The following is a 27,531-nucleotide window of genomic DNA, read 5'->3' as shown; positions in this document are numbered from 1 at the left end:
CTTTTGAGTTCTGATGCTTAGCAGGAGAAGTCAATAGGCACACGTATAAAAGGATAAGTCAATAGGTACAAGTATACAGATTTTTTTATTCCGTACAAATACAATTATGTCTACTCTTCTTTTTTTTTTCAAATAATTACGTAAACACTTATCAGGCTAATAATAAAGTGCTTGAATGACCTGAGCAAATCCGAGTCCCACTCAGAGAAGAAGGTGGCACATTGGTTGCATCAAACAAACCAATATTTGAATAAAACTTCATTAATAACACTAGAACGTCCCCCCTGTTAAGACCCTCCATAACACCTTTCCTGGATGAGACAGAGCAAGTCTGGAATTAAACACTGAAATATTCACTGCTGGTAGTCAAAACTAAATCGCAGAGAAATTCTAATAGTAACAATTGTTTAGATTAGTTTGGCACATATGTAAAGGTGAGAAAGAACAGGAAAATAAGATGAGAAAGAAATGCAACTGTTCATGCAAAGCTGATGGACAAGAACGTCAGTAGACACACTCCTACAAGAGCAGCGTTGGATTCCACTGAAACACAGCTCATATTCAAATGAACAGGGTCAATGTGGAATTCTCCTGTGAAAAGACATCCCATTTGTGTTGGGGGTAATTTGCCAGACCCCTGCTGAGGCACCCTGGTATACTATGGGAAGTGTTCTCAAACTTGCCTGGCGACAGACCAGGAGAGAGGTGGCAATTCACAGGAGAGAGAGAAGAAGAAAAGCTTTAACTTCCCTTTGAAAGACATATTTTACAAGAGAAAACAAAGTAAGAATTAGTCTTTTCCCAAATTATGTCATTTTCGAGCCAAACAGCGGTTTAAAAAGAGGATGTGGTATGTCAGTAAGCATGAAAGGTGAATATACTGTACATACAAGAAAGGAGCACCCCGTGAGAGAAACCTGAAGCACTTAAAGCTATTGAACTCCAGGAATACTGCCTATTCCTGAACACTAAGGCACATGTTCAATTGAGCAAGTCTGCAGAGACAGACAAGAAAAGGGTTACACAATACAAGGGGGATATTTCTTGTTCCACCAGCATTTACTGATTTAAACTTCTAGTTCCAAGTCTACGTTCTCTGCAACTGCATTAAGTTGAGAAAGAAAGAGGTGAATTAAAGTATCTACACACAAATTTGACTACGTATGAGTGTGGAAGAGATGGTCCTGGTTGTCCCCCTTATATTTCACTGACTGAAATGAAAGGTACGTGTAAATCAGACACCTATTAAATAGCGTGTGGAATAAAAAAAGAAAAAGAAAAAAAGACAAACAAAGCATGTTTGTAGCCGTTTGACACCAACAAAATCTGCAACCTCCCAATGCGGCATACATCTTTGCTAGATAAGCAAAATGATATTAGCATTGAATGCACAACAGCAAGACAGAGAATCCAGACAGGATTTTCAAAATGCACCACTCCTACATTCGATCACCACTGACATGCGTATTAGCACCCATATGCAGCATTAGCCCCCAATAATGTCCAACCTTTAATTTAGAGACATATAGGCTCATTCGTGCAGACTGAGTGGAAAAAATTGATGGTGATTTTGAAGTCTAAATTATAAAAGGTCTCAAAAATTTAAACCCTTTTCACACTTGTAAGGCAACTCCTGACAAACTATACTGCGCCGTAACACCAGGTAAAACAGACAGCAACGAGTGGCTGGGTTACTACAACCCCCATCACACAGTCCAACAGCAGAGGAACACTACAAGGCAGTCTAAGGAAGCTTTACTGTTACATACATTTGTAAATGTTTAAATGGAGTAACATTAAGAAATATCTTTTGTCTCTTTCCATCTACCAGGACGTAAAAGAAAGTGAGGCCATTAAATGTATAAATATACTTTACTGAAAACAGGAGAAAAAATCTGCTGATGACTAAATTTTGCAGATGTGATCACCTTATCCAACTTGGCCATTTTTTTGTTGTTGTTTTGTTTGTGTCTTATCAACTTAATATTTTTTATACTTGTAAAATAACAGAATTTCTTCCTGGAGTAATCTCTGATATACTCTAAAACTGTGAAATAGAAGTCTTGCTCCTGTCTCTCTCATACTGTAGTTACAGGAATAATTGTTGTGTATCATGTTGCTAACTGCAGAGAATTGGCAGCCGTGTCACATGACTGTTGCAATCATATGTAAAGAAATTGCAAACTATTAAGTTGAAGCACATTATCTTTATGTATTATTGGTATGTAATGGCGTTTGGATATATAGCTGTCCTGTAATATAGTGTGACTGCATGTGCACCTGCATGAATCAGCATGCACACAATCATCACTGACATTCAACCATCCCCTTTCTTCAGACCTATTAAATGTGATAGCAGGGTGCTGACAGACATCCCATTTTGTCCTCTGTCCTTTGACTACATGGATTACGTTATTCATTTGAATAAAATATCAGTGCTCACAAAGCATAATGGGCCCTGTGTGGAATTCAATCATCTCGGATAATCATCATTATCAATAATGCCAGTTAATTACCATAACAATGAGGCAGGTAATAAATGATGATGTCAAGAAGGAGCTACCAGGTTCAGGAAACAAAGAGGACAGAAATCACTTTTTTTTTCTTCTTCTTCTTCAGAAGTGATCTGAATTTTACAGCACGAGGCTGGCCATAACTTCAATAGACAATACAAGAATTTATCATACATTCATGGATTGCTGCCAAAACTGTTATTGCTTAAAATGATTAAGCATCGCCTCTCCACCAAATTACTCCAACACAAAACAGGCAAAATCATTTTAATTAATTTTATATCTAATCTCATTTTAAAACAACTGAGAGTAAACAGACCAACAAAATAATTCTTCTAAGCATCCATAGCATGCAAAACTAAACGGTAAAGCATGCTACGGTGCAGTGTAAAGAATTATCACAGGTTTACTGGTCAGAAATTTGTCATATTTCACTCCTGTATTTGATGACAGTGCCTTTCATTGATATACTGCAGCTGAACTAAGAGCAATTTTAAATATCTTCTTCATAAACAAATAATGCAGCGAGAAGACACCACCAAAAATTCACATACAATTATGCACCTGGACAACCAACCGTTTTCATGCAAGCATGTGACTGGACCATCCACCTATGATTGAGTAAGTGAGGGATTGCCTTAAATCTGGAAGATTTTGGCACAACAGGGGAAGAAGTAAGGGATATAAATCAAAACTGCAATCAAAGGCGTGGATTTCAAGCATGAGGTGTGAAGAAAGGCAGCAAAAGTGAGCGTGTGCAAGAGCAGATGACAAAGCAAGCAAAAAGCATCATGTGGTCATTTTAGAGAGGTGTGTTAAGTGTTGTGATATTTCAGCCCACCAGTTACAACTGTACAATATATCTCACCTTATAAAGACATAACTCTGAAATGTATTCTCTCACTTACAGATTTGGCCGTGGCTGAGATGTACTGGACCACCATCTCGCGTTTGGTGCTCAAGTCCTTTTCTCGCAGAGGCGCTTTGCGATCCTCATTCAGGTTCATGTCCTCCTACACAACAAGAAAAGCAATAAGTTAATAATGAAGCTCTGTGATACTCAACAGTTTTAAGTAAAAACAGATTTTACAAAAATACTTGACATTTGAACTTGAATTTAATAAAACATTTCAAATCAACTGCATTTCGCAACCTCAAACTTGTTACCGTGTTATTTACAGCACAATGGTTTCACTAACAAGAAGAAGCTTTTTCAACAAACAAACAATTATTGTTCCATTTTCACTAAAATCCTTTAATAGAAAATCCTGTGTTTTTATGGCTGAAAAAAAGTTTGCTGTCTGTTTCTTTGTTAAAGTCACGTGGCTCAGCAGCAGAAAATAATGGCAATAATAATTAGTCCTTGAAACGAAAGTAGCAAGGCTGCAGCAATAAAAACTCTACACCCCAACTCAGAACAGGAGAACAAAATCAAACACACTGCTTCTATTGAGGCCATGCAATCACATCAGATAGGCTGGATAGGCAGTATCTGTGTGTTATTGGGAGTATTATCTTCATGCTACTTTAATTCTGCATCACAAAAGAGGTCTTTCATGTGAGAGACATCAGGGGATAGAGCGAAGGCTGGACAGAGCACTAAAAGCTAGGGAATGACATGATGATTAGAATGGAGGGGGATGTTTATCAGAAGCACTCTCTCACAAAGAGATGGGTAGAATGAACAGAGTGAAAAAACATCCTCCTCAGGGTTTTAGGATGGTGAACCTAAAGGTGTGGAGGCATGCTGCCCTCTGCTGGGAAGCAGAGAAAATCATTTGTCTTTTACTACACGTTGATCTGTTCTGACAGTGATTTCCTTTCATGCAGTTAAGTGTAAAATTCAGCTAGAGAAAAAAAAAAAGAAGTGTGTGAGTTGAAAGTAAGAGCACTCTTTTGTGCAGAGGTTTGAATGTCTTACCACAAATAACCTGATTCAAAAGGTTTTTCTTCATTTGTTAGCAAAGCATGGGCAGGAATTCCATCCAGGGGCACAGTGACCTGAATTCCTTCAAGCATATTTCCTCTAGTAAATACCCTCTGAGCTACAAAAATCATTAATATCTTTCAGCGATAGAGGAGGGGAGAAAGTGCAGCTGAAACTTTTACAATTGGCAGGTTTTTTCACCCAAGGAAACCAGCAGGTTTTTTAATTAATCTCTGAACCCTGCTAATTTATCTGCTTAATTGGCATTCAATAAAGGAGGGAAAATGTGATGGGGTGAGTACATTATGGGAGGGGTAGGAGCAGTGGGCCTGCGGGACGCTTGTCAGGGGGCAAACTCGAGGAATGAGCCCTCATGTTTCGCCTCCAAAATGATTAATGCTCTATTATTAATTATACCCTCACAGGCTACATAAAAAGGAGTCTCAAGATATCATGCCTATGCTGCTGATGTAACTGAAATGAGGAGATCTGGGCTTGTATAAATGACGGTGAAGTTACGAGGACAAAGATTCCTTGTTTGTCTCACACTGGTCTGGCAAAATCGACTAAGAATTTATTTTTACAGTAGCCAGGCAATAAAAACACAGCAGAATTTCTGCTGATTGCTTCGTCCTAAATATAGTCGAAGCAATCAACGAGTTTTCATATGTATTGTGCAACGCTCTTGACTAGCCAGTAACCTAAATCCAACTGAGCAGGTGTTTGACTCACTAAAGACCAGTCCCCAAACAAGCAATAACCGAAGATGGCTGCACCACAGGCCTGGCAGCACCTCACCAGGGAAGATACCAAGCATCTGCTAAAGTCTGCGGATGGTAAATTTCAGGTATTCATTAACTGCAACAGATTTTCATCAAATTATTGCATAGTTTAAGGTTATAATTTGACCTATAAAATGAGTTTGCCCTTGTATTAAAAAGGCGTAAAAAAAAAAATGACTGCATGGATCATATAATGTGGACGTAAGTGCCCTCATATTAAAATCTTGAGCACAATGCAAGCTGTTACACTCACTGCTGTGTTTAGTTTCTAAAACATATATAAAATAATACAAGATGGCCCCAAAATTCCAAAATCCTGTGGTGTGGTAAGCCTAAAACAGAGTAAAACCAGGGCACTACAGGCTTTGTATCATTGAAAAGGAAAATTAATGGGTGCCATCAAATGCATCTCAGGCAGAAAACAGTATGGAGTGCTCACCCTATGGGGAAAACTGGATCTAAGAAAAGTAGAAGTATAAAATGTTTTGCTTCAACTGTGACAAATCAATTATTTTGTCCACTAGCCTCAAGTCTGATCCATGAGTGTGTAAGGGCACATGCAGTAATTCTCCTGTGGGCTGGTTTTAATGTCCTGGTGCAGAGTGGAACTGCTGAGGGATCACATAGGAGCTTATTACGAGGAGTGTTCATCCTGACAAGGCTCACAGAGAGGCACATAAAACCCCAAACTAGCCACAGCAGCACTGCAATGTCACATTCTTCTTTCACTGCTCCTCTGTCTTTGCGCGCACCTCAATACCGTTCCCCTACTCGAAAAAGATATTCTCTAAAGAGCGGAAACAGAGACAAATTGGCACAGAAATCAAATCAGTCGAATCAATCAAGTACGGATGTCATGCTCTTGCAGGTTTTCATGCTGGCAGCCAAGTAAAACCATCATCTGGGCAATAATGCCATGACTGCTAATGGCAACTTGGGAGGAGAGTGCCAATATGCAGCAGCTATTGACACATATTCACACCATCAGGCAGACAGTCTAAATTGAGGAGATGAGTTCATGCGTTTGACCTCACAAAACACCACGCCTCTGCTAGTGTACAGTCATAACTGTACACATTAAAAAAAAAGGACTGTGGTTATCGTGATACCTCGAGGTTTAGTGAAAATCTTCAATAGAACAGTGAATGCTTTTTATATGTTGTTTTTGTGCTATTAGTGAAGTCGACTACAGCATTATAGCTGCTTTCCTAGTGAGACGCAAATACATGAAATTCCATCAACTGATTTATGTCTACGCATTTTGATGAGATCCTGTGAATTCAAGCTGTGCAGATCTTAGGAAATTCCATGACAAAACACATGGAGTAAATACAAACACAATGCCCTCCTAAGGCAGCGCTGAAAGTAAATGTTTTTCCATGCATTTTAACTTTCCCCCCTGTACTTTTATAAATATACTCCTGCTCTTAATGGTTGGCTTCAAAAATTCTAGAAAGTGTTCATTTGGGTTTCCTGGCCACTGACTGAGTGTTTCTTCCTATATTTTGACAAACCCTTTTGATGACCTTTCAGTAATAGGCTACGTGCTATTTAGGCTCTGAGATACACAGCGCAATGTGTAACCACTTTGCAGCGAAAAAAAGTATTTTCACTTTCCCGCTAGTCATTAACGCACAGTAGGGGGTCTCACTAATATGCCATGGGTCAGCCCTTCATTTGAAGCCAGCTAGACATCAAGACTGCAACATGTAGGACCATAATAACAATCAATTACAGAATGGGTGTAGAGACAAAGAAGACAGAGAGCAACTGGAATGTGTGTTGAACAGATAAATGTTGAAGAGAAGCTACTATCATCAAAAGAAACTACACACCACAGTTACTTCTGTGTTTCCTAGGTTTGACCAGAAAAGTTTACTGTCTATGAGTGTAAATAGCGCTTGCTTAAAAAGTACATAAGTAAATAACCCTTTTTTTATTTTAATTTCATTACTGTAATTATACTTCCCAACCCAAAGTGTCAAGGCCTGTCAAATGTCAGACCAACAAACATGCCTTCTGTGTCATCTGTCACTGAGCAAATTGAAGCCTGGGTTTAATGTCACGCCGCTGTGAGCACAAACATAGTAATTGAGAGGTGAACTGAGTGACAGGGATGAGCACCCAGGCAAGAAAACACTGAGCACTCGCCTGATGAAAACCAGGAGCACTGGTCGTATTTCTCTGGCCCTGGCAATAAAGACCATTGTATGAGAAAAAAGGAAAGGCAGGCACCGTACCACGCACACATACACACTCAGAGACATTATCCACAATAGTACACACAACCTATGCAATGAAGCCAGAGTAATTCAGCTCCTCACTTCAAAGAGATGGGCTGAAAGCTTTTTGTAAGATTTCAATCCTGCAGTACATAAGGCCAAAAATGCATTTCAATGGAGAAAATCACAAGTGTGACAGAGCTTTGACCCCACAGATGAGTGCGAAGTGAATTTCAAAGTTTGGCACTTCTCACACTGGCCTAAGGAATACGTAGGTGGAGACCGGCCTCACAAAAGCTTAACATCTGAATATAAAACATTTACATTTTCTATAAATCTCAGGTCATTTTGGTTCAGTTAAAAGGTAATTTTGGTTCCATATTCTTTTATATCAACAAATCCAATGAAAACACAGAAACCACAATGAACTAATACTGAGTAGTGGCCGAAGTCTGTGTTTAACATTGTTGTCCATAAACAATTCTAAAGACAAAGTACAGAGTAGTTCATAGATGTCAGAGAGACATGCAATTTTATTGTATTTTATTGCATTCCAGTGTTTTCTAATTTCTGCTACATAACTTTGCACTTTTGCTGTAACAAAACAAATTTCCCACCTGTGGGACTAATAAAGGCCATCTTATCTTATCTTAATTCTGCTTATACTGCTTTGCAACTTTGTTGGGCAACTTATCACAATCTGTATACAAGTATTTTGAAAAATACAAATTTATGGTGAAACAAGTATGAATGCATGTCACACATCAATGTAGATTCAGTCACTGAGACATTATTTGAGCTGCAATGCAGACGCAGCAAAAAAGGCCTTCTTTGGGGTTGGGCAAAATAAACACCATGATACAGGAGAGAAATCACATGATGCTGACACAATCAATTATATACCACTTAATTTTCAGCGACTCTTTTTTTTTGTTAATTAAAAAAGAAAAAAAGAACAACAACACAAAATAGTTCCTCAATTACAAGCATTGGCTTCTTTCCTCCACTAACTAATGTCTGGAGATTGTGAAAGCCTCCACCATTATTAAGACTGTGGTGTTGTTTCAAAATAATCTATGCCTGCATTTTTCAAAATGAAAATATATGTCATCCGGTGCTACGTTACAGTTTAGTGGTGCCTTTATAATTGTCTTTGGACAACAACAGAGGTACAGATAAATAAAAATGGTTGTGTCAATACAACCATGGGATTACTGGACAATTAAAATTAAAGACATGCTATTTAAAAATAATTTAAGCATCGCGGTAAACTCCAGAAATAAGACTTTAAGAAAAATTGGTAAATTTATTGCACGTTGTTTACTTCAAATGAGGATCAGTAAACAAACGAGAGGTATGTGTAATCCTAGGAAACGGCACTGTTTTATGCAGTGGTTGTCTACATTACCCCAAGGATATCATGCTAATACATAGGTACTAAAGGTTGTGTGTGTCATCCTAATATTGTTTTGTGGGGCTTTAACAAAGATGGTATGGACATAACTCTGTAAACTTACACCAAGGTTTTTCAGTCCTGGATTGATGCTAACGTTAAAGCACTGAAAAAATCACAGTTATCTCTATAAATCCACAGATAAAGCTGTCTCGAGTAGATGACAGCTCTGTGGGATCCTGGTTTCAATCATAATGTTGTTAATGTTAATTAAATTGTTTATTTAGTTAAAAGAACAGCATATCATCCCTGTTTGAAAGGACTTTAAGAGACACTGTATAAAACCAGGGTAGGTCTGGAGAGCAATCATTCTATTATCATCCCCCAGCAGCAAAACAAGAATGCATCTGTAGTGAAATATAGATATAAAAATGCCTTTCAAGCCCTTTTTGCTCTAACTAGCTCCACACATACTCAAAATAACAGCACTGTGCTTCATACTGAAATTTTCATTACTTATTATTATGTGGAATTAGCGGTTGTAATAAAACTGTTGTTTAATACAGCAGATGACCTTTTGCAAGAGAAACACAAAGCTTACCATCATCTTCTCAAAGAGGTCAATGATTTCTTTTTCCGAGAGGTTCATGGACCGCTCATCAAAAAGGGGCTGAGGAACAGGAAGTTCAGTTTGGGTAGACAGGGGATCTGTTGGGTGCTGTATCAGGGGCTTTTCCTTCTTCGTCCCCGTTTTCCTAAAACTGGTAATACGATCACGCTGAAAGAAAACAGATTCATTGACATATTAAAATATCGCACTGCCAGTGAGCTTGTTTTGACTATAAAGTATATGGATCATTAAGAAAAAAAAACAGTTTTTTTAAACAACTAGATTGAAAGTTTGTCTCCTGCTATCAAAAGACAGCACAATTATTATGCACTGATTTCAGGAACAGATGTGTTTCTGCAAACAAATGAAAGTGAGGTTAAAACAGAAAAAAAATATTTTTTTTTCTTTCATTTTTACTTTGTATTGAAGAAAATAATTACAAAAAATATCTACCGCATACAGCAAACACCTGTATTTTGTATATTCCACTTTGACTTAAAAAAAAAAACAACTAAAAAATGTACTTACCGTCAAACCCACAGGATTGCTCAGTTTATGCTCAAGTTATTCTAGCATACAGTGACACTTTTTAAGTTTGCAGGGCAGGGTACTAAGAGACGTTCCTTTTTATATTAATTGGTTAATCCTATTCTTATGAATGCAGTAACATTAAGTGTAAAAGCAGAAAAGTATATGAACTGCATGCAACCAGTCACTGTTAGTATTATCAAAGGGAGAGAACATGCTGGATGAATGAACAGATATAAACGAAATTAACAGACAGACATATAATGATGACATACATGATGTCGCAAATGTCAGTTTACTGAAGTATTACCTGATGGATCAAACATACTGAAAGCTGATTATTGCAGCAGTAGTATGTAATAATAATATGTTGGCTGTACATCCCAAAACTCATGTAATACTACATGCGTCGGGCTATTTGTAAAATAAGGATATTAAAAAGGCCCCAGGTAAAACCATCTAATCAGAAGTGCTACTAATAATTGCACACTAAATGATCTATGACCTGCTTACAAAAGCAGAGATGCTGAGGGCTAAGTTATGTTCATAATGAAAAATTTAGGCAAACAGACCTTGTTGGTGCAGAGTGCACTACAATAAAAAATGTCTTTCACGGCACAGCTTTAGAGAGCGCTACTGCGGACAGACTTATCATTATATGCTAATGTGTAGAAACCCACTGTATCATTTTACCACATGATGTAACTCATATACAGTTAAAATGGCAAGTTAAACAATTTGCTTCTGGCACATTTGATCCATCCATATACTTCAGTTAAAAGTCCCATGCAGCTATAAGAAAACGTGAGAGGATGTAAAACAAAACTAATCACACCAAAATTAAACCAAGCACCTTACCATATCATCAGCCAATGTTTTTATGTGTATGTTCTGTTGGAGGGAGGGCACAGTGTGAAAAACAATCCAACAGAAAACGACAACACTGGCAAGTGCACGTCCCGTCTCAAGTGTTTTCACATGTACAGTGTCCCCTGGATACCGCAGCGTTTTCTTCTCTCTCTTTGGTATCACAGAGTAGAAAATGCTGTTGCATTTCCCTCTGAGATACCAAATTAAATTTTTAATAATGCTTGCATACATTAGAGAATACATAAAGCACATGTGCTAATTGTCTTGGTACCACAGAGGGCAATAGCTCATTCCTGTCATGAGCAAATCCCAAATACTGTACATGTGCATGTGTAGGATATGGTAACACTTGATGATCCCAGACAATAGGGTAAAAGTAAAAACGTTTGTGTTCAAGAATGAACACGACAAATACAAGTACACAAAATGAGGTCCATCAGAAAGCACCCATAACCAAACACACCTACATCAGTTTAAAAAAACCAAAACAGAAAAACCCAATAACATGCAAGTTAGCGCTGCTAGGTTAAAGTTTTGTGTATTCCCAAAATAATAATTTTCCCAGGGAAAGTTGTTACAGCATGACACAGTTAAACACCAAAAGCTTCTTTTATTCCTGTAATATGTGTTCTGAAGAGCATCCTTTGTAGTGACAGTGACCCAAAAAAATTCAACCACTTCTCCTAATCCAGATATTTATCTTCATCTCAGACACACTAAGAATGGCTACTGCCAAAGGCTTGTGGCTCGGCAAGGGACAGCCATTTGAAACACACCTCAAATGGGAATCAGTAGCAACACTGCCATATGCTGTGGCGCTAGGCTGTAAAGTACTAATGAGTGGGGAGATGTGGGGTAGCGATGGCCATAAAGCCTGCCTCCAGCCGCGGATTTCTCCACTATTCTAATCAGGAAACTACTGATGCTGGGGCGAGCAAACAGATTGGCTCTAACCTGCACCTCCCTCTGTGTATCTTCATCGGCTGTCGCTCTGGGCAACACCGAACTGCCATATCTATCACTAGTTTTGTCGGCTACAACTGATCAACAGTTGGGAGATAAAGCTATTGACTAGAAAAAACAAAGCGTCAGTCTCGATGTGTTACCCAAGCTGTTTTTTCAAGTTAAAATAACACAGGCGGCGTTACGTATAGAGGGTTCTGCTGGGGATGTCCAGGTATTTGTTTCGGTATTGTGAAAGCCTTTATTGCTTTTAAAAAGGCAGCATGACACTTCACAACATGTGTAACGCTAATAATTTAAACCGAGCAACAACTTTTCTCATTTGTAACTCAGTACGTATGTATCATTAAGCCCAGCATTCTCTAGCAGCCTAAAACTGTGTGAAACAATAGCTAATTTTCAAATGGAGTACTTAAACATTTTCTAATCAATTTAACAACAATCAAACCACTGTTTGGTTAATTGCCTTGACTTGAGGGCCTTTCCTTGCCCATTATCTTGGCAACATCGCAACATTGCAATTTAACATCTAACAATTAAGCTTGCATGTCCTCTGGGCTTCTCCCGCTTATTAAAGTAAACTTTTTCATCATAATAAATGTTTATTACCAAACACATATTTCTCTAAATAACCTAATCAAATTAGCTCTGGGTCCCTCCTTAATCAAATATGATTATGAGTCCGTGCAGATCCTTAAAAATGAAAACACAAAGCAATATCCCGCAACTTGAGAACCAATTTGGGGACAGAAAACCATACAAGTATGCATATTTCCTACAATAAATGTTAAAATTAATATTACAAACTACAATTAATGTTAGTATTACATTAACTCGTGTAAAGATATATTCTTCCATTACAAAATATCACCAGGTGGCAGAAGAAATACGTTTCTTTTCCAGGCTGGACAAAAGACTAGTTTTGTTTCAAAGTGACTATAATTGCATAGCTTTTAAATAGCAACGCTTGTTATACTCAACCAATTAAACAAGACCATCTGCGTGATGTCATTTTAACTCACTCACTGGAACTATCACTATAAAATCAGTAGCCACGATGCCACTGTAAAATGGGTTTAGAAGGAAATTAGCTTTTACTTTAATTAGTTCTAATAATAAAAAAGAATTACTGTGAGATAGCCATTGTTGGCAGTAAGGCCTGTAACACAAAGTGCTTCTGACAGTTCTTGGTAAATTCATTAAACTACCTCATGTCCCTGTTTAATCAGATGCTCTGTTCATCTACATTCTAGTAGATTTTAGCAACGACCCTGATTTTCAGCAAGCAAAATTAAAATTTTGGGGGAAATAAAATCAATGCTGATGAAAGAGACTTTAAGAAAACTGTGAAAATTGTATAATTAGCCTTGAATGCTGGCAAGTAAGCATCAGTAGCACTGCAAAAAAAACCCTGTCTTTTATTAGGCGCTCATTTGTTTAACTTCTGTTGCTTATTAAGAAAATTAAAATTAACAAAGTCATTGTCAACAGAAAAATATTTTTTTGTCAAAAAGAAAATATTTTATCTCTTTATTAATATAGGTTTTTTTTTTTTACAATATAAAGCAGATTGAGGCAACTGTTGTGGTTTCACATTATGTAAATAAAATTAAATTTACATGAGTTATCAGCTTGCTGCTATACTGAAGTATTGACAAGCAAGAAATATGTTGGTGTAACAATTGCATTACTTAAAATACATACTTATCTTAATTTTGTGTCCAAGTAAGAAATAATTATTGTGAACGCATCATTACCAAAACACAGCAGCTTAGCAGCCTCAGTCAGTGATGACCTAAATTCAGTAAAGCATTCAGAAACCTGTACATCAACATGGTACACCTGTCTGAACACTGCAGATTATACACAGATAGCCACAGTTACATGTCTGTGGTCATTTTCAAACCACAGTTAAAAACATGAGGAGAATATTGACCTGTTCTAAATGTCAGTATAAAGGCCGTTCAAATTTGGTCTGCTGCTCCTCAACATTTCAAAAGAGTACACTAGAGCTCCCACTCGAAAAACATTCATCTAGAGATACTGTGTGGATTATGCTAAAAAGCTGCTTTCCTCTGTAGAAAAACAAAGCACCACAAAACTGTCACACTACATCGGAGGGTAACGCTTGCTCGTCGTTGTCATATCAAACAACAAAATTACATAATTTGTCTTTGTGTAATCTGATAAGATCTGCTGCACTACCAATGTACTGATCAATTTGAAAGGAGTGGCATCAGACACAGAATACGGTCTGTGTAACTGAATTAGACCAAGTCAAAACAAATTAATTCATCTAAATAAATCCTGTTACAATGGCTTTCTCAATGACTGCTTTTGTAAACACAGAGGTAGTGCAAAACGCTGCCTAAGCTACTGCAAAAGACTTCTCAGTGCGCACGTATTCTGTTTGACGGTATCTATCAAGGTTTTCCATATGTTTGCACAGTGAGGATAATGTTTTCAAGCAAAGCATGGAGGTGGAGAAAAGAGGCAAAAAAGACACGCTGAGACACAATTTAAACCTGGCAATCGATGTGAGTTATATTTCAATTAGAACACATTTACTATCATACTGAATGTAGCTGTCACATAGAAATACAAGTTCCCTCATCATGCTTTTCCACTTACAATATTCCAATAATTCTTTCTGAATCGTTAAATGACAATAAACATCTGCTCTATAGCCTTGAGTGTGATTATTATTTAAACTACATATTTTCTATCTTAGCGGCTCCGACACTTCCCTGAGAGATTTTTGAAATCTCTGAACATCTTTGGAGATTAATATCTACAGCAGGTCTATTAACATCAGTCAGTTTTACACAGCTAAGGAGCTTATTGAAAGATGTATTGAAGGAATTCAGAGAATTGCTACTTTGATAAAAACTAGCAATTTGAAGATGTCACTAAGGGAAACGGAATTTGAAACAGTCTAATTTTTACAGACTAACAATATCATAACTAACAAAAAGATTAATAAAAAAAATAGCTTGACAAGACAAATAAAAAAGATTTCACTGCCACAAAGCATGTCTATCTAGACTTGTGAGCAAATTTACAAGTGGCCCAGTGTGAGAAGTGAATCAGTGTTTTATTTTCAGTCAGACTGAGAGAGCGGCATATGAAGTGGTACATCGTAACAACAGAAATACCTATATTCAAACACTTGTCAAATCTGAAAGATTCTGACTCCTATGTGCCCTACATGCTTCTAAAGCATGTAGGGCACATAGTGTCATTACTGTAGGCAGTGCCACAAGCATACACACACGGAAAGACAAAAAAAATACACAACAAAAAACAGCCTTTTATACATAACAGAAAAATATATTATAGGCATAGAGGAGAATGACACATTTGTCATCTCAATAAAGTGAAGTACTAACGATTCAATCGAGCTCATAAAATAAGGTTGCTCTCCTAAAAAAGAACTGATATAAACACTTCTCCCTCAGTGTTTAATATTGACGTAGGTTACTTTGCTTTATTTTATTTAGATAGGTTTGCAAAAAATGCAGTTAATTTAAAAATGGAATGCAGCACATTTCTATGAGTGACTTTAAAAGTGTGTGAGTTTGTGGTAGCCTTATTAGCCTCTCATGAAAGTGCTGGTACTGCTTAGTTTCCCAAAACAGATACTGAAAAGAGGAAGCACACAAAAGCTAGTACAGCTAAGATTTGAATGGCTCCACAATGGATGGTCTGACCATGTGACTGCGGACTAGCACAGTACTGCCCTCGGGTTATCTCCATCTCTTTTGAAAGCAAATTCTTACTGTATCCTTGAAGGTGGCAAGATATGTGGTCATTATAAAAGCTGAGGTTTGTAAGAAAAGAAGGAGATATTTTCAGACTGTTCATAACATCACAGAAAGTGTCATTTGTATTTTAAAGTCTACTGAAATTAACCTGATCTGGCAAACATTTTTTTTACAACTGCGAGAGGAATTTTACAGCAGACGTTTTCCTCTGAAATTCCTCTGAAATTCGGCTTAAAACATGCCATGTTCACACCTGCTATAGCAGTTGTTTTTCCTAATTGCTGACAAGTGCAAAAACATGTGAACCATGACCTTGTTTTTATCTGCAGGCTGTTGACTAAGTGGTGTGTAATGAAACTGTACGTAACACCAGAGCCAGGCAGCATAATATTTAAAATAATAGTCCCGGTGCGCCCAATAATATGTTTTTATAAATGTCACAGGAGTGACTATATCTGTAACATTCAATTCTACCATTGTATTTTAAATTTTGACTCATTCATGACACACCCATGTTAAGCCTTTCTCACTTGACATGCACTGGTCACTTGACTAGCACTGACCTCCCTCCACTGACCATCCTTTATCACATGAGGTTCATTTAAAAATAAATAAAAAATCAAATTCAAATACACTTTTTCGTCTGACTTCAGCCTTTAAACATTGTGTTTTTTGTACATTACTAACTGGATGTTGGTCCAACAACATGCAAAATGTAAAGAAACTTCTTCCATTAGGCCTACATCAAGCTCAATGGAAGCTCTGTCAGCACATGCAATTTACTCATCAATCATCCTAACTGTTGAATAAGCAAATCCGAAGTATGATTCATGCATACATGGACATGGCATATATGCATGTCATACATGGTTTTTATTAAATAACTGAGGCAAACAAAAAAACAAATTTCCTATTTCATGTCTCAGATCTAATCCACTGATACACATGACTAAGGCTCATAACAGAGGGTGACTTTAAATGAGTGAATGTGTTTCTTCCACTGTGTGACTAAAGCATTCATCGCTGCTTCCTCTCTCAAACTTCCTGAATGTCATTAAAAGACTCACATGTGGTCTGTTTCCTGCTGTTGCTCACATGTTCCCCCCAAACACGAGTCATGGTAATACAATAACACAGTATGTAAAAAAAACAAAAAGGAAAGTTAGTATGACAAAAATCTTGTCAAGACTGGCCAAATAAAATACAGGACACACCTACAGTATTGTGCAAAAGTCTTGAGCCACCCCTCATTTCTTTGTTTCCAAGCAGCTACACAGTCTTTTGATTTCTTTAAGTAGAGCAATAGTTCTCCAAGCTTTCTTGAAGGTCTAAATTTTGCTTTGGCTACTTTTTCCACTCATTCTCAGCCCAGTCATTATATCTGATCAATTTCCTTGCAATGTTTATTTGTTTCTTAAGCCATTTAACACTGAGCTTTGAGTCATTTAGGCAAAAAAAGGTGATGTCTTTAGACATTTTGTTACTAGCAGCCTGTTGCTACAATGTATAATTTGTTTGCATTTCTTTAGCTGAATCCTTAAAATGTTTGAAGAAACTGGACAATTGGAGGAAAAAATGGCTGACCTAAAGAACAGTAGCTGGACATTTTTCTTAAGAAATGGATAAATATCCAGCGAAGATCTACTTTTTGCCATAGGCTCAACAGAAATATGAGTGGATGTCAAGGAGCAATTCTTAAAAAATGAAAGCTGGAAGGAGAGCTGAGATAAGCTAGATTACATAAGCAGTCAACTGTGGCAACAGTTCTTATGAAGTGATGAAATTTACACTGTTCAAACTGTCATCAGTATGTACAGAGGAAAGCAGGAAGGAGCTACAACAGTGAGTGTTTATAGCTATCTGTAAAACACGGTGGAGGCTCAGTCATGATTTGAGGCTGGATTTCAGCCAGTGTTCTTGTTTTTTTTTTTTGTTTTTTTTTTTTTTTTTTCTTTTTATTATCTGTGTGGATATTATGCTGGAGTGGGCATGGGTTGAAGGCCAGATTGGCAAAAGATAGAAGAAAGCAAAGGAACAGATAAAGAAAAGGGACAGACATAAAGAGAGAAAAGAATGGGGGGGGGGGCGTAGGATGAGGCTAACAGACATGCTGGGTCTCCAACTGCTGCATCTGTAACACAGCACACTCAAACAATACAAAGCACCACACAGACAAAACAGAGAGAAGTACACAAACAACTATACAGTTTCGCTGTGTGTGTTTGTGTGCATGTGTCTGTGTGTGTGAAAGACAGAGTCTGTGTATTAGCATTTATCATGAAACATACTTGAAAAATGAGGTTGAGCGACTGCAACAATACCCCCCAGGCCCCAGAACCACTTGACACCTGGCATCTCCATCATGCGACAAAGACGCCCAAGCCACCCTGGACCACAACCCTCAAGGAAGCAGGGCAGCAACCATGCCAAAACCCCCAGTCAAGTACTCCAGAGGCCCTAACCGCCCAAGTTCCAAGGCCGGGGGGAGGCGGCACCGACGACCAGTGGACAACAAGCCAAGGAGGGCAATCCCCCACCCTTAAAAACAGTTTTCCACAGGGACCAAGGCTTAGCGACCCACAGACCCAGGTCTAGCCACACAGACACAGGTGCCCCCCATAGCAAGCAGCATTCCGACACTACTTCATATTTTTTTTTTTTTTTTTTTTTTTTTCTCTTCTTCTTCTTCTTTCTTTTTCATATTAAACATTATTGTGCAGCACGTGAGATCGACAGCGCAGTGTGTGCTTTGAGGTAGGAGCCAAAAAGGGTGTAGTTTGTGTGTGATCACCTGTGTGTGCACCTGTGAGCATGAACGCGCTTGTTTTTAAAAGGTTCCTTCATGTAATGATCTGCTAGAGGGTGTGGGGGGCCACTGCCCCGACCTCCAGGGCATGAAGCAGGTATGGAGGAGATCGAAACTCCAGACATCCAGAGGCCCCCAGAACACAAGAGACCAAGGAAGACCAACAGAGGGGCAGCCGTGCCACTATCCCAGAAGAGCTGAGGAGAGTCCCAGATGAGGGGTCACTCAGCAGCCGCGGAGCAGAAGCCGGGGGGGGCTGCAGTGACGTGCCCGTGAGCTCCGCCGGCAGCCAGCTGTGCCTGAGTGACCGAGCCCCGGGCCGAGAGGCCAAGGGCACCCCATCCCCGAAGTGGCCCGAGCGAGCCCCAGGCTCCATGCCCCGATAAGCAGCCGCCAAGGAGTGAGCCGGTGGGTACCTGGGCGCCCACCCCCGGACACAAAGAACCACCAACGCACCGATGTCTGAGGGCGTCTGCCACCGGCAGGGGAAGTGGTGGGGGGAGATGGGCCTCCAAACCTTGGAGGGCCTGAGATGTCCCCAGAGAGGTGGCATCTGATACCCAACCTGACATATAGACACAGACAAACAGGCACACACAGATACAAACATCTATTCCCACCCTCATGCTCTCATATACAATTACTCAACACTCACCCAACGTGGAGACAGACAAAAAGAGACGCTGTACACACAATCACACTCCCCAAGCGTACTCTAAGCCCCGGGTCTAGGTACCCTTGCCCCTGGAGGGGGAAACTGCGCCCAGACCCAGGTGGTGTTACCCTTTTCCCTGCGGTGGGGAGAAGCAGACCGCCCCGACTCCGCAGCAGCAGGGAGGCCCCACATTCCAGACCCCAGTCGGACGGCCAACTCCTCCTCCTAGCCCCCCCGCTCCAGCAGGCCGCAGAGAACGGGGGTGTAGGAAGACTCCAAACCTCCCTCCACCCGCTCATATGTAGTGTTGATGCATGTGTGTTCTAAGGTGCATTTAAAACCCAGGAGGGCATGGAGCTACCTGCCAGAGCAGCAGGTAAGCGTATAGCCCCTCCTGCTAGCCCTCAATGTCTACGTGTATTTAAAATTGAGAGGTGGGCAACGACGCCAGGGGTGAAGTGTACACCCTGATGGTAATTTGGCATCCGTGTAGCGTGCCCACCCCCAAGATCCTATATGTATGTGTAATGAAAGTGTGAGTAATGTGAATGTCTAAGTTGTGGGATAAAATTGAGGCAGAGGCAGCCAGAAGGGGACAGAGGGGGGGGATGTCTCCTCTGCACCCTGGTGACACACCCCTACCCCAAGGCCCTGCATGTGTGGGTGATTGTGGTGGAGCGGGAAGAGGGAGGCAGCTGGAGATGGAGAGGGAAGGAAGGGAGGGGCAAGTGACCCCTCCCTGGGGCCAGCTCCCCCGCTGACCCCAGTAGGCACCCCCATACTCTGCAACCCGCCAGGGTAAGGGGGGCCCAGGCCCATCCAGACCGGGGCCCAGTGCAGCAACGCCGCCCGGCCCCACAGAGCCCGGGACAGTCCACCTGACCCCACCACAGAGAAAACTGCACCCACCCCATCATCCACTCATCTTCCAGACTACACAAGACAATAGACGCCCAGGCTGAGATCTTCCTCCACCTCTCCTGTATCTCCCCCTCCTGCAGAGAGAGTTCCTGAAGAGAGGAAATCTCCTGCAGGATTTGACAACCTCCCCCACCAGTTGAAGAGCCCCCCAGGTGGTTCGATGCACAAGCGGCCAGTGTTCTTGTTAAAACCGATGCAATTATGAATGCAGGAAAGTATCATCAGATTTTGTTCCTCTGTCCGTTTACCACATGGAAAGCATCTGATCGGAAATGCCTACATTTCTCAGCATGACGATGATCTCAAACACACTACCAAATCTGTGTAAGCAAACCTAAGAACTATCAGTCATGGAATGACATCCTGAGAACTTGGATCTCTGGATTATTTAAGCAGCGTGGAAACATCTTGACATAGAACAAAAAAATCTTAGACTCCTTAAAGACATTACAAGAGAGTTAGGCTGTGTGCATGACTAAGCTTTGTTATAATATATATATTGACTTTCAAGATGGTCAGAATTGTACAAACTCTGGTTTTGCCTTACGCATTATTTAGATGCATTTTTGTAAACGTTTCAATAAGTCGCCACACCCATTTCTCATTTTCCTTGCAAAATATAAAGAAATATTTTAATATATTTTACCACAGTACTGTAAAGTGTGTGACAAGCTGACAGCTTGTGTTAACCACATGCCAGCATGACCTGAAATGATTTCCGAGGCTTCCCTAAAGCTCACGTATCAAAATGTCAGATGCATCAAATGACACAAAAAAACCAAAACAAAAAAGTAATTCAAAGTATGCTTCACGATGTGATACTATCAGCAGCGTTAGAAGTATGAGCTTTACCCATTACTAAAGTATGCGCTTGTTTCCCGTCTCCAATTTCTATACACAGTACAGGCTATCTGTTGTCTGTTATTATAGGCAACTAAAACACATGTGGGATCATGCAGCATAACGATCTCGACATCAGTGGTCTGAAATTTAAGAGGTTAATGATTAAAATAGAATAAAATAAACTCCATTTAACTAAATGAAGCACATAAGAAACCACTAGATGGCGATGCTGATGGTTTTTGGGGCCAGTAAAGTTACCTAGCTTCAACTTGGCCTAATGCAATAATAATCAATTCCCTACTTAGCTGTCCACATAGCTATACACCTATACACCAGGCAGTTTGATATGTCACAACATAAAAAGCACAGATATAAAAAAAATACAATTAATTACTAGCACACCTGACTAAAACTGCCAGCCTATTTTCATGACAGTAGTGTTTCTGAGATCAAATCTATGATACAGTATGTGTCACACTGCTATCCTTGCTATCAGGAGTAGAATATGGCTTGCACTCCACTTGTAGCTAACAGCAAACTGGTTAACACTAGCACAGAACCAGCTTCAGTGTGACCCTACAGATCCCTGCAACACATTTACAATAGTGGTATCAAGTTTTTGTTTTTTTGTGGGGTTTTTTGTTGCTGCTTTTTTAATAAACCTCTTTCACTGCCCAGTCCATTTTGGCTGTGTCATGACATCCGGCCTCTCTGTTCCATATTTCCTGCAAATACTCCACACTTTCATTTGTCACCTTATTCACAATAACCAGGCCAGTCCTTACTTATGTGATCATTATTATCTCATTTCTCACAATAGTAGAATTTGGGTTTTTTTGTTTTTTTTTACTTTGAATATAAATGTCTTTCAGCATGAATGTGACATTATCGTTTTGAACACTTGTTTTTTCTTTAAATATGCCTTTCCACATTGTCCAGCTTGTCCAACTAGTTTCTCCACCCACATTAACTAGAATTCTCCATGTTGACACCCATGAGTATAATCTGCATGCTTTGCTTCAATGTCCAACCACGATGTATTATAAATCCTGGTGGTGCAAAAAGATTAAATGGATGCATCTGAAATAGGAATTGGTCTCACTAAATCTGACACAGAGTTTTGCAATATAATCTAAAGCCACTAAAATTACTTATATCTGCACACTTCTAGAGAGTTACGGAAACTGTTTTCCACAAATGCCCTTTATCTTCAAAAACCAACGTTTCCCGCGCACTAACAGTATGTCTGCCATATTTTTAAAACTTATTTTAACAACACTTAATAGGGACTAAAAACATGTAATACTTCCCAAAAAATAGTTAATGAGTGTTTCTGATTTTAGTTCAGCTTACGAACCACAAATAATGAAACAATCTGGCAGGCTCATACTGCAACAGCAACCAACTGTCAAAAGAAAAAAGGAAGCAGAGCAAAAGTGCATCTGATAACATGGAATAATAGCTCAGAATTAATTCATAGGCTCGAAGCCAACATATAACAAATAGGATCCTTTTTTTTATCTTTTTCTTTTCAACTATCCTTGTATCCTTCACATTTCATATCTAAACAAATTGCCGTACAGACATGCATGTTCTTTAAAGCTTAAACCACTTTACTGACAACCGACCATTTCACCAATTTGCAATCGATGTGTATTATAAATTAATTAGGTTAAGGAGAAGATGCTTATCACAGTACTACAAAGCAAACTATTGACCAGTTTGCTCTGCAGTACAAACAGGAACAAACGATGTTTGAGATTCTGAATACTATAAACTATTTTCTTATACAAAGAAACAAGTGCAACCTGCATACATCATTACATTACCTGTCAAGCCTACAGGCAATAAAGAAGATTGGATCTTATACTGTGTATTGACAAATTGGAAAGTTTGCTCATCAGCACTTTGGTTGTTCAGCAGAAATTTTACAATCTTTGTATCTTACAATAGCCTCACGCAAAAACACCTGGACATGACACATAATGCACCAGAACAAACAAAAAAGCTGGCTGATCCCAGTCACTTATGCAGATTCACTGTAGGCTCTATAAAGACTTCCTACATAAATCAGACTTTATTCACAAGGGGTCACCCCAACCACACTGAAAGCCCTTCTTAGTGCAACCTCCAAGGGATTTGTCTCTCCTCCCAACATCAAACTGGGTCTTTTGCTTGTTTGGCGAATGTGTAAACCACTACACCACAGAGCCACAGCAGCTAAAGCATTTGATAAATATACTGAGAACTTCAGCACAGTCTTGCCACAATATTGGTCTAACTTTGATAAAGTATTGTGAAAAATATTGATATTCAATAGAGTAGCTTATTGCTGAGTTCTCACACAGTGTAGAATAAAGAAAGGCATGCATGTGCCTAAGCCTACTACATTATACATATAATAACTGAGAACTGGTTCCCAGTTATTAGTTCCCACATTCCTAATCCTAATATATAGCATATCAGTGTTATTATTGTATTTATGCAATGTGATGCTTCCTTCCTCTCTGTTACTTCACTATGAGATCATCTTTTACTCTGGAATTCAAAAGGAGTAATAGTTCTCTCCCTCTCGGTCAAACCAGCTCCTCTGAATTCCTTTTATTAAAGAGCTCATTCCATCTGGCTGTTCTCCTGGATGTCATACTTTTGCAAAACTTCAAGACAAGGACATTATAACAAAGAAAAGCTAGGAACTATTGAAAATTTGAGTTATGACCCAAAAGACTGCAGTGCTGTTGTAATGTCCTTGGCTGTGCTGAGTATCTACATCCTGGGCCCATAGCCCAAATGGTGTTGCCGTGATGTAATGCTGCCCAGTGACTTGTTAAACAAACACACAGCTTTCAGTGTTTTTCCTCTAAAGACTGATTTGACTTTGCATTGACTAAACCGCGCCAGTTTCTGCATTTTCTTATCACCAAAGCACATGGGACAGTGCTCTTTAGCAGCGCTAGGTGTGATTATGAAACCAGTACTCTGATGCTGTTTACAGTCGGTATTACCCCTCCCTCAAGTCTGTTCCACATCCACACAACCTGCACTACATGCCAAAAATGTCACACCACAACCCTGCATATGCATAGTAAAATTAGAGATTTACTTGTATAGTACTTGCATTTTTGTTGCATTAGCCCTTTAAACATCTGCATTTGTATAATTTAGCTTATTTACATGACTGTGGACAGCTAAAAAGTTGGGATAAACACAACAGGGCATGTCAAGACTGAACTCAAGGAAGAATAATCAGCTTCCTCTTTCAAACTTAAAGCTAATGTTAGTATTTTTGCAGCAGCCGCATTTAAAGCTGCCTTCTGCTTCTTACTGTTGTGCTCAGAGAGTTGAGCAACAGAGAACACGCCTGACCATAAGACCAGTTTTTTGGAAAAACAAAACAAAACACTGGTCTTACATAGACTTCTTGAGTGATTTGCTGACTGATGATGTCATTCTGGCACTCTGGCAAACATCTTAAACTTGGGAGGCAGTATAGTCAAGAGTTTCAGGCTGTCGTAACAGTTTCTTAAAGTAACACCCATTAGTAGCTCTGGGAGTGCATGTCAATTCGCCCCACTTTGGGATTTCCTGTCAGGCAATTATTTTGGCCACTTTTTCCTTTACTTTAACTTTGGTGTAAACAACCAGCAATTTCCTTTGTGTGTTTCAGTTTTAGGACAATTACTAAAAAATGCTAAACATGCAATAATGCTCAAAAACAATGAGCACCACCTAAAGAAATATCAGAGGCATTAACAAAGACATTTCATTCAGAATGTTCTCCTTCAATCATTCCAGTATGCTTTAGCGAAGACAGAAACACTAGTCAATCTAAACTGTGCCGTTTTCAGTTCCCTATTTAGGAACTGCGGCTGCAACTAAACTTGTGACCTACCCAGCCAATAAGTCACAAAATAAAGCAACACTAACAGAGCTAATAATCAAGATTTGGGAGGTGACATGAGAAAGTTCCACAAAGTTCAACGGCAGCCAAACTTTCCCTTTTTCCACAAATGTGGAAAAACAGACGTGAAAATCAAACGGCAGCCAAGCTTTTTTGTTTCTGGTCATGGAAAATAACTTTAAACCACTGCTTTCTGCAAACACTGACTGCATGCAGGCACTGACGTGCACTTCACACCCTCAGCATTACAGTTTAGATTTATCATTTAACATCGCACTGTGGACGGTAAATAAAAGATTGTAGCTACAGTTTACCTAATAAGGGAATTACAGATTTGGGATCCTGCAAGAGATGCTGTATACACAATTCCTCAGAGAAGTGTATTAGTTTCTCCCAGGAACTTTTAAGAACAACATGACTAAAAAAACCAAAAGTGATTGTTTAAGAATTTCCACATAAGCCAAAACAAAACTTCCACCAAATCTTGTAATCTCATTTCAGGGCAAGATATGGCGTGCAGGACGGGCCTAATGACACCAGAGCTTTAATGATGTAGAGTCGGGGGTTGCTACTTTTCTAAATAAGCGCAATCCTTCCTCTGGATAAACTACTGCACAAAGTCCAGCCAATGTAATGACAATAATGAATGTTAAATGGGTTTTCAGTTGTTATCTCATAGACACTGCCCAAGGGCTGCCTAAGGACAAGTTTTATCAATTGCACACACTCATGCTGTTCATAAATCCCCCCAGAAACCTCATGTACATCATGCTGTACACTGAGTCATACAGTAAATTAACTTGTGCTTTGTGTGCATATTAATATAAGACCCCCAACTGTCACAACAAGAATGCTCTTCAAAAACCTATCAGGAGATGTATTGACAGGAATAATCACACGATGCACTGAGTGCTTCGAAAATTGAAGCACTCAGCGAAACAGTACCTCTTTGCTCAACTCCAGCTGCTATTAGCCCCTACATTAAACCATAACAACAACACATGAATTACTGTTTGTGTCTCGTCCTGCACTAAACAGGGAAGTTCTGCATCGAGAATATGCTTTGTCCTTGAGTAATGCTCCTTGGTTTCATCATGAGCTTTAAAAGTATAAGGAAGACTGTCCTTAGCATTTATAATAAATCTCTTTTTCTTTTTTGACACAGACCTAACATGAAACTTTCGGCAGCTGCAAAGCAGTGCAACTTTCTGGGTCTTACTAAAGTTGAGTGTGACATAAGAGGCTGCTTCTGGGATTACAGGATGTGTCAGTTGACTTACACCCTAGTTCCACGCACATTGCACACGAGTGAGCTATTAGAATACCTACCAGCTTTTTGTTTTTACCCTCATCCTCGCTGGATTTCTTTTTAGAGGGCTTATTTGGATCCTCCCCACCGCTGGCTTGATCCATTGCAGCTTTAAGTTAATTTCCCTTCCAGAAACGCCTAATGCGACGTCCTCAAACGCTGACAAACTCCACCAGTGGGCTATTTCAACACACTTTTTTACTAGAAGCTCTCCAAGTTATGTGTTTTCAAAATTCATTCCGTTTAAAAGGCTGAAGAACAATTTCAAGTTTCAAATAGCATCCAAAAGAGTCGAGGAGTTTGCTTGAAGAAGAGGTGTGGTAGGGTGGATACAGTCCTCCTCGGCGTAGCAGTATGTCAGCTCACAACGCGGGGAAAAAGCTTTCTGAAAGTACCACAAGAGCGTGTAAACAACAACTGATTAGTCCAACATATTCACCCGGGTTTTAAGTTTCAACAAATGCTTTGTCTCCACGCGTGTTTCCATAAGCAGCAGTGTTTAGTATGCAGAATGCATTCAGTAAAGACATTTAACCGTGAACGGTAAAATGGATGTAAACAGATCCAGCTGAGTTAGCTATAAATAGCCATATATTATTTTTATATTTTTCTTTTAAAGTAGCATTTAATAGACCCCCAGTTTATGGGAACAGGCGGCTAAATTGTTACAGAAAGCAAAGTTACAACCGTGTAACTTAGCAATACAGGAGTAATAGAGAGACAAAAACGTTTCAGGGTGCCCTGACAGTGTTTTACGTGCCTCGTCAAAGCCACTATTTAACTGTCATTAATCAGAATATATATACAATTGCTGTACTATAGGGAAATCACCGTTGTTCTCTTGCTTAGAATACTTTACACTGCTGTACATTTACACAAGCGAGCAATGGGCGACCATTGCCCGGCAAGCACTGTTTATTTTAGCGGACACAGTAGCACACCAGCACGTATGAAAACATATAAAATTAAAATGTGAAGATTAAATAAAAGAAAAAGAAAACTAAAAAAAAAAAAATCCCATCCAGGGCTTACCTTTACAACCAAACGTGAACACCAGGCCCACGGAAATCCCGCCCACCCTTTTTTGACTGGACTTTGAAAGACTGAATTCAAGCTACTATTGGCCAGATGTCTTGGCAGTCACGAGGTCGGCGTGGCGTCGGTTGTGACGGTGAGGTCACACCGATTTCACACAACGTGGATGGGGTTCAGTCAGTTGTAAGAATAGATCTGTAACGGAGGTACCGTATGAGCGGCTGACCGCGGATAGGAAGCAGGGCGGGAATCTGCGTCTGGAAAACACACCCAGTGTGTATACGTGTGTGCGTGTGTGTTTATTAATATTAGCACACACACGCAACTTTTTGTGTCTGCAGAAACAGCTGGTGCCATTGTTACCCAGCTATACAATGGAGTGCATCATATAGGCCTGGCTGTTTGCGACTGCATAAAGACAAAAGGTAGATGCAGATGTACGTTTGAGGAGAAGACCCCAGGCACTAAAATAAGTAATTAATCGGGTGC

At 39.5% G+C, this 27,531-nt stretch overlaps 1 protein-coding gene across 1 annotated transcript in view; it reads right to left on the bottom strand.

The window, feature by feature from the left end:
* Positions 1-27,192, bottom strand: part of diaph2 (diaphanous-related formin 2) — a 346,460-nt gene extending 319,268 nt beyond the window's left edge. Inside the window, exons 1-5 of the mRNA XM_019364462.2 lie at positions 27,040-27,192; positions 26,028-26,392; positions 10,834-10,866; positions 9,439-9,615; positions 3,422-3,526 (exon numbers count right to left, since the gene is read on the bottom strand). Of these exons, the coding sequence (XP_019220007.1) occupies positions 3,422-3,526; positions 9,439-9,615; positions 10,834-10,866; positions 26,028-26,111 (399 nt within the window). The 5' untranslated portion in view covers positions 26,112-26,392; positions 27,040-27,192. The remainder of the gene's footprint in view (positions 1-3,421; positions 3,527-9,438; positions 9,616-10,833; positions 10,867-26,027; positions 26,393-27,039) is intronic.
* Between the last annotated feature and the right edge of the window lie 339 nt (positions 27,193-27,531).

This window comes from Oreochromis niloticus, linkage group LG2 (genome assembly GCF_001858045.2).
Source record: "Oreochromis niloticus isolate F11D_XX linkage group LG2, O_niloticus_UMD_NMBU, whole genome shotgun sequence".
Lineage (NCBI taxonomy): Eukaryota > Metazoa > Chordata > Actinopteri > Cichliformes > Cichlidae > Oreochromis > Oreochromis niloticus.
Note: the sequence above shows the minus strand (reverse complement) of the source record. Positions and strands in the feature narration are given on the sequence as shown.